Source organism: Physeter macrocephalus, chromosome 16 (genome assembly GCF_002837175.3).
Source record: "Physeter macrocephalus isolate SW-GA chromosome 16, ASM283717v5, whole genome shotgun sequence".
In the NCBI taxonomy this organism is placed as follows: Eukaryota; Metazoa; Chordata; class Mammalia; order Artiodactyla; family Physeteridae; genus Physeter; species Physeter macrocephalus.
Genome location: NC_041229.1, coordinates 17,665,250 through 17,674,178, shown reverse-complemented (window position 1 = coordinate 17,674,178; position 8,929 = coordinate 17,665,250). Strand labels below are relative to the sequence as shown.

The 8,929-nt window shown below is 40.8% G+C and overlaps 1 protein-coding gene across 1 annotated transcript in view; it reads left to right on the top strand.

Moving 5' to 3' along the window:
* Positions 1 to 4,972: 4,972 nt before the first annotated feature.
* The window catches only part of LOC102977760 (NXPE family member 2-like), a 24,648-nt gene continuing 20,691 nt past the window's right edge, over positions 4,973 to 8,929 (top strand). Inside the window, 2 exon segments of the mRNA XM_024131178.2 lie at positions 4,973 to 4,998; positions 5,982 to 6,087. Coding sequence (XP_023986946.2) covers positions 4,973 to 4,998; positions 5,982 to 6,087 — 132 coding nt within the window.

The window sequence follows — 8,929 nt, the reverse complement described above, 5'->3', positions numbered from 1 at the left end:
GAGGGAAAATCAGTTCACTCTGCTTGGGGTTGAAGGGTACTAAACATGAAACATGGAATGAAAACCATTCTTGGTTTTGTTTATACCTGAACAACCCCCAAATCCATTAAATACAGTTACTTGTAGTCTTTCTAAAGTTAGAGTTTAAGCCAGTCCACCATGATGTTGGTGCAGAGAAGGGGTTCACATAAATGCTGACAGTAGGAGCCAAGGGTGCAGAATCCACATTTTGGCACTGCTTTGCTATTTTCTCCTAATGTTATGTGAATATTTTATATGGAAAGCTGTATGTGACAGTAGCATTTGGAAATGGGGAGATTCTCAAATGTCATCTCAAAGGTCTCCTTCCTATACATTCCCTTTAACAACAATTTTTTTTTGGTTAGACACATGCTTTTTTATTTGCTTGCAGATTCTCAATGAAGTTTGTGCAGGCAGAGCAGCAGATGCTGTGATGCTTGGTAAATGCCTTTTTGTTGTTATTGTTAAAATTTTAATTTTATGAGAGTATAATTGATTTACAATGTTGTGTTAGTTTCAGGTGTACAGCAAAGTGATTCAGTTATACATATACATATATTCATTCTTTTTTAGATTCTTTTCTCATATAGGTTATCACAGAATATTGAGTAGAGTTCCCTGTGCTATACAGGAGGTCCTTGTTAGTTATCTACCTTGTACACAGCAGTGTGTGCATGTTCATCCCTTGCTCCTGATTTATCCCTCCTCACCACGTTTCCCCTTTGGTAACCAGAAGTTTGTTTTTGATATCTGTAAGTCTGTTTCTGTTTTGTAAATAAGTTCATTTGTATCATTTTAAAAATTATATTTCACATATGAGTAATATCATATATTTGTCTTTCTCTGTCTGACTAACTTCACTTAGTATGATCATCTCTAAGTCCATCCATATTGCTGCAAATGACATTATTTCATTCATTTTTATGGCTGAGTGATATTCCATTGTATATATGTACCATATCTTCTTTATCCATTCCTCTGTCAATGGACATTTAGGTTGTTTCCATGTCTTGGCTATTGTAAATAATGCTTCAATGTTCATTGTTCATTGCAGCACTGTTTAGAATAGCCAAGACATGGAGGCAACTTTTAACAACAGTTTAAATAAAAATGCCTAGAAATTTGTTTGTGATACAAAAGGACATTTCAGCTGGTAGGTCACTATGACCTCTGATGGCCTAACATGGGTAATGGGTATCAGGTATTTCAATATAAGTGGCAAGGAGCCAGTGGACAATGAGGGTTGCCATCAACAGAGCTGCTTTCAAATAATTAAATCTCCACCTTCTTCTGTGGAGTTCCTCCTCTTTCTGAGGATCATTCTCTTCTGCTAATACCCATCACCACTCTTTTTTATTTGCCATCTATCAATCTTTCCCTTACATCGTAAAAGATTTTAGTATTGAGTTCACGACCCTCTTTCCCAAATCCTGCTCTCATTCTGTGTGTTTTTAATAGTCACAAGGATGACACATCTGACATCTAAATCCTCATCGTTTCTTGTCTTTTCAATCCAGTGATCTTCCTCTCTTTTTTTTTTTTTTTTTTTTTCGCGGTACACGGGCCTCCCCCTGCTGTGGCCTCTCCCGTTGCGGAGCACAGGCTCCGGACGCGCAGGCCCAGCGGCCATGGCTCACGGGCCCAGCCGCTCCGCGGCACGGGCCCAGCGGCCATGGCTCACGGGCCTAGCCGCTCCGCGGCATGTGGGATCATCCCAGACCGGGGCACGAACCCGTGTCCCCTGCATCGGCAGGCGGACTCTCAACCACTGCGCCACCAGGGAAGCCAGATCTTCCTCTTTACACCACTGTAATAACAGCCCGTCATTAGCCGTAATTTCTCTGCCACTTCACTACTCCCGTTAGTGAGTACATCCTCCTTTTCTTCCTGTAGCCTCTGCACTTTTTCACTTTTACTAATCTAATAAGTTATTAGATTGCTTAGACTGGGGGTCATAGGCAAATTTTTCTGTCAAGGGTCAGATAGTAAAAATTTCAGCCTTTTGGGTCATATGATCTCTGTCACAATTACTCAAACCTGTTGTTTCAGGGAAAAAGCAGCCCTAGACAATATGTAAGCAAATGGGAATGGCTGTCTTCCAAGAAACACTTTATTTACAAAAACAGGCCACAGATCAGATTTGGTCCATGGCCATGGTTTATATTCCTCTCCTCTGAGCTTAGACTCAGGCCTCGACATGGGCTTATACAAGAATAAGCAAAAAAAAAAAGAAAGAATAAGCAAATTATTTTACTTTTCTGAGTCTCCCTTTATCCATCTGTGTATTGGGGATGATGCTTTCTAACTCTCCAAGTTTATGAGAATTAAATGAGACAATGTACCACCAGCATCGTGTAATCAATAGCATGCAGTACTCAGGAAATCCATGATTTTTAAAAGAGGTACTAATAAAATCTTTTTTGTAGGCTGAGTTCTGAATGAGTCGAGGAATTAGGAAAAAGCAAATGGAGAACAATGCCTCACCCCAAAATTCACTGTTACTTATAATAAAGCTGTAATTGGAGATGGTGTCTTATCTCTGTAGGCAAGCGGCCTTTCTAATACTGAACCCCAGAATCAGAGAAGCTTACCTACACCGTCCAGGCGGCACTAGACCAAGTCAGGCTTTCTCGAACAGGAAGAGGAGACTGGCTACCTTCTTATAAAAAATCATTAAGGTCCGTCCAAATGGATGGAAACATCAGGAGTGGGTTCTTAATGTTCAGCCTAGAGCAAATGTTCGTTGCCTTCCCCCCCACTGTTCCCAGACTGGAGGTTTATGTTCATGAGGTCAAGGCAACCTCTCCCACAAGGGTGTTGGCAGCACACTCACACTTTCTCATAGTTTCCTGAGTGTGTGCCAGGGGAAGTTCTCTGAGTTTAGCTCAAACTTCTCTGTGAATGTATTCCAAAAGCAGACTAGAATAGATTTTAACCTCCCAGGGCCTATGGATGTGGCTAAAAAAGGACTCTGCTAAGGGATTAAGATTCCTTGGCTATCTTTTCTTTTATCTTAAAAAATCTTTATGCCAATGTTGCATTTCCCAAGGGATATGCTGAAGTTTAAATTGACAAAGTTGTCTAAGTTATTTACCAATTAAATAGCTTCAATCACCCCCCCCCACACACCAGATCATTGAGTAAAATTAACACTATGGGAAAATGTACTCTTGGAGTACCTAAGTACCCTCTTTCCCACAAATGTGGCCTCATACTACCCACGCCTTTGGGCAATAATTTTTAATTTGAGAAGTAAAAGCCAAGACTGTTATGTCAACCAAAAATCAGCTTTCCTTCACTACATTTATTTCTTCTCAAATGAGTCTCCAGGATGCGGAGCCATACCCTGAAACCACCATGCCCATTCCTGTGGGCTGCATGCCCGCACGAGTCAAGGAAGCTCTAGCCTCAGCTCAATTGCTGACACGGTGACCTCAGGCCACTTTTGTAGCCCTTCTCCGTGTCCCAGGCTCTTTGTTACACTGGGGTGGTAGTATTTGTCCTGACTAGCTCAGCAAGTCTTATGAAAACAAAATGAGTTAATTATATATTTTAGGGGTACAAAGCATGCGTCTGTTTACTATGCTGTTATCTATGGGGCTGTGGTAATTATGCTGTGGCTCAGAGCACACATTTATCATCAAAGATTTAGGGAGCCAAGGGTTTTCACTTAGTTCTACACAAGCGAGAAGGCTTTCAGGGTTTAGTTTAAGAATACTGGACCCACTGTTATCATTGTCACAATACAGTAGTACAAGGCAGTAGAGAGAAACATGCCTTACAAGGACCGGTGGGATCTATATCTCTTTTTTTTCAATACATTCCTTTAGAAATTATCTGCTGAATCTCTGTGCCAATCTTCTGCATGCTGTGATCACAGCCCTGATATCCATACAGTTATATGGATACGTGCCTGGACAGATTGGTACAGATGCAAACAAACAAGTGTTATATGTACATACATATATCATATATGTGAAACATACATATGTATATCTATATACATATCTCTACCTAGGTATCTCTGTCTCTATAGCTATCTCAGCTATACCAGCTATGGCTGGTATAATATGGTGGTAACAGGCCACCTGGTAGGTGGCTGCATTGTGACTACTTTATCACTGTTAGTGACAATGATTCCCCACGTCCAGTCCATAGAATTTGCTCTTTTGGATTCTCTCCTATCCTGTTACAGATGCAGGGTGCAGAGAGATTTAGACCTATGGCTCCTCCTCTTATGGCCTGAGATTGATTTTATTTATTCATTCATTCATTCATGCCACGGCTGCGCCCCGCCCCGCCGTATGAGGGATCTTAGTCTCCCCACCAGGGATCGAACACGCGCCCCCTGCAGTGGAAGCGCGGAGTAGTCGTAACCACTGGACCATCAGGGAAGTCCCCTGAGATTTAATTTAAATCATCATTGTTGGAGAGCATAATGGATGCAGTTGTTTAGAGCAAGGGAAAGTGTTTACAAAGAACACACTCCAAATGTTGAGAAGAACCAGCCAAATCAAATCTCCGTCATTCAAGAACCGTGGACGAGGGCTTCTGTTTTCCTTCTTTCCAGTTTTTCCGATACTTCTGCTACTGTGGAAGTGACTAATTCCACATGACAGCGAAACGAGGGCATAAGCAAAGGAAATCCACTACGTAAATAAGTAAATAAATAACTACGTAAGACCTCAACCAAAGGTGACCCTGCGCTGGGGTTAGATATGTCCGTTCTCGAAAACGAACTCCCTCCTGGCTTCTTTCTCTGGCTCTGTGGAGTGAACAGGGGCAGTTGGGGAGGGCTGCGATTCTACCTGACACACTCTGGCCACAAATGGCATTTCAGCTTTTGATCAGTGAAGCTTATAGGGAGACTCCAGTCCCGAAGTAAATGCAAAGACTGCTTTAGCCAAAGAAACTCCAGACGGCTGTAATTCCTGTGAGAAAATATGAGAATATGATGGAGGAGATATTCATCCATAGGTACCGTACTGGCAGAGACAGGAGGGAGAACCGTAGACCAGTCAGTGCTTTTCAAATGGTGCATTGCGACCCTTCAGGGGATAGTAAAATTATCTTATTTGGGCATGAAAAATACTTTAAAAATGGAATAGAGTAGTATAGAGTAAAATAGAATAACTAGAAAATATCACAGTACATTGCATGCAGTAAGGATAAGGATTGTTTTATGAAACTTTGGGTGTGTGTGTGTGTGTGCCCTGAAATGAGATTTGATATGATGTTCTTACTGTGGGTCCCAGGCAAAAGAAGTTTGGAAAACACTGCTGTAATTTAGCTCTTTGGCACATACTTTTGGTATTCTGGGTTTGCAAAACAAACACTAAAATTCTGGCCACTCAACAATGACCTTCTCTAAAGAATACACTCTTGCCCTTTATGGCAATGTTTCTCAACTACTTTAGCATGAGGTGATTAAAAACCTGAGGTGGAAACAAGCTGCCTAAGAAAACAAAGGGGAGATTTAGAAGGAAGCCCCCAGAAGCATGTAAGACCAGGGAGAGTGGATACCAGATAATGCATATGTGCGTGCATGCATGTGTGTGTGTATCTGAGAGAGATTTAGAGACCAGAATTCATCAGAGGGCACCAGAAAAAAAGTGTTTCTTAGGGTAAACAGTCACTAAAACCTTACTACACCTGCTGAGCCCTCCATGAGAGAAAAGGCTCAGAGCCCTGATGTGACTCCAAACGAAAGAGTTCGTCTGAGAGTCAGGAACCAGGAGTTCTTTCCTGCCTCACCCAGTTCAGCTCTCTGCTTTGGGGGGGACAATTATTTCTGATTTCTAATAGAACATATGATGGAATTTCCTGGAAACCCAGAAGAGAGCAGTGGTACAGAACATAACCCTATTCTGGGAAAGTACTGAGGAGGAACCTAGGTATACACAGCAATGTTATATTTATTTGATTTAACATGTGATTATTTCTCCTGTCCTCTCTTACAGGATTCTTGCTTTGTTTCCAAATGCCGTAGCTCGTAAATTACTGCTGATGTTGATGTTTATCTTAGTTTTCTGGGTCATTTACTTCTCTTCCAAAGACCTTGAAAAGGTAGGAATTGTTTCCTTTTTCAGAGTTTCAGGAAGGGTGACTTTGAATGCTCAGTGTGATCAATGCAAGAATTAAAAGTTAAAAGCATGTTATCTTAACAACAGATGTGGATGACAGGGCCCTTTGTTCAGCAGTTATTCCTTTGACACCATGTATTCTATTATTATTATTATTTTTAGTGGCAGGTGGATTTACTGCTGTCTCTGTAGTGTCTGGCCCTGCTAACCATCCCTTCTGAACATTCTCTCCGACCTTGGCCTCTGAGCCTCCAATCCAATTAAATCTCTGTGTCAGCCCCTGCTTTTTTCACAGGGTTTTTAAAAATTCTTTACATAGTTCAGTTTGCATTTTTTGATTTTCCCTTTCTGCAGTCTTTTTTAAAAACTGATTTTGCTTTACTTTCTCCTCTTCTCAACCATTTAGTACAAATCCGATCTTTCGAAAATTCTGCTTTCATCATCTTCTTGACCTGATCAAAAACTTTCACTAATGGCTTTCACAGATGGTAGTGCTGAGGAGATCAACTCCTTAGTTAGCCATTCAACCTTCTTCTAAATTTGAACCCAACTTCTTTTCAAAGTATCTATTTCACCTTTGTCTAATACAAACCCTCAGCTCCAAACAAGAAGGACCACAAATCTAGGATGTTCAGACAATGATGTGAACTGGTAAATAGTAGAGCTCTCAAACCACAGCTCAGAAGCTTTCTCTCTGTGAGTCCTCTCTGTAAATATGTGTTTTCTAGATTTCTTCCATCAATCCTTTTCTCATTCATGCTTGTACCCTTTAATTCATAGTCTCAGGTCCCACCCACCACCAATATTAGTGTTTCTTAAAGTGAAGTCTGGACACTGTCTGCACTGGAACACCTGTGTTTGTGCATGTGTGTGTAAAATGCAGATTCCTGAGCCCTACTCCAGAGCTACCAAAAAGAAATCTTTGGACTTGAGACTAAAATAATGAAGTTTTGAAAACTCTAATCAGAAAAGATACATGCACTACAATGTTCATAGCAACACTATTTACAATAGCCAAGACATGGAAACAACCTAAGTGTCCATCCACAGATGAATGGATAAAGAAGATGTGGTACATTTATATAATGGAATATTACTCAGCCATAAAAAAGAATGAAATAATGCCATTTGCAGCAACCTGGACGAAGATATAGATATATATACACACACAATGGAGTGTTACTCAGCCATAAAAAAGAATGAAATAATGCCATTTGCAGCAACCTGGACGGACCTAGAGTTTATCATACTGAGTTCACTTCAACAAGTCAGACAGAGAAAGACAAATATTATATTATATCACTTATTTGTGGAATCTAAAAAAATGATACAAATGAAGTTATTCACAAAACAGAAATAGGCTCACAGGCATAGAAAACAATCTTATGGTTACCAAAGAGGAAAGTGGGGTCGGGGGTGGGGTAAATTAGGAGTTTGGGATCAACAGATACACACTATTATATATACAATAGAGGGTCAAGTGGTTAAGACTCTGCGCTTCCACTGCAGGGGGCACAGGCTTGATCCCTGGTTGGGGAACTAAAGATCCAGAATGCCGTGCGGCGCAGCCAAAAAAAAAAAAAAAGATAAACAGCAGGACCTCCTGTACAGCACAGGGAACTATATCAATATCTTGTAATAATCTATAATGGAAGAGAATCTGAAAAAGAATATATATATAACTGAATCACTTTGCTGTATACCAGAAACACAACACTGTAAATCAACTATACTTCAATAAAAAAATAAAATGATAAAGTTTTAACAAATCCCCCAGCTGATTCACACGTCCACTGAAGTTTGAGAATCGCTGCCTATGTACTTCCAGAACTGAGATCTCGTCTGTGCCCCACTATTCAATACATTCATCGGTTATCAGTTCCACTAGTGTTACCAACACAAAGAAAAGCACACTGAGTTTATGCTCCTCTTCACCACCCTCCTTGGCAAAACAGGATCACACAGAAACAAATTCTCTGCTCTTTCTCCTCTCTCTCCTCTGTTTCCATAGCCCATTAGTCAACCAAGCCAAAACTCTCTCCACAAGCAATCAGCCGCTAATCTCACAAATTCTACCTCCTAAATGTCTCTCAAATCTATCCGTTTATCTCCATCCCCAGAGTCTTGCTTTAGTCCAGTCCTTTGTCATTTCTCATCTAGAGTGTGGAAATAGTCCTCTAATTAATTTCCCTGGCTCCCAGTCTAGGCCTGCTCTAATCATTCATTCAGCAAACGTTTGTTGAGTATAGATTGTGTGTCAGGGCTGAACTAGGTATTAGGGATACAGAAATATAGGACATCATCTTTATGTTCAGGAGTCTGAGATTATATTTCTAAAATAAAAATGCCATGCTCCCAACTTCATTGGAAACATGGCAGGGCCCAGACTTCCTGGCACAGTGTCTCGGTCAGGCTTTTTTATTAAAGGGTACAGAAAGCCTGGCCCAAGGCATTCTTGCACTGGCTGTTTCCTCTGCCCGTTCTTCCTCCAGGTTTTCACAAGGCTAACACTGTTCCTTCAGGTTTTTGCTCAAATGTCATCCTCTTTATTTAGCACTAGAAACAGCCCCCACCCTACCTCTTAGTGTTTCCCTTACTCTGTTTGACTTTTAACTTTCTAAAATACTATATAATTTACTTATTTATTATGTTCATTGATTATTGTCTATCTTGACCTGCTATAAGGTGATCTCCATAAGGGAAGGATTTTTTTTTTTTTTTTTTTTTTTTTTTTTTTTTGCGGTACGCGGGCCTCTCACTGTTGTGGCCTCTCCCGTTGCGGAGCACAGGCTCCGGACGCACAGGCTCAGCGGCCATGGCTCACG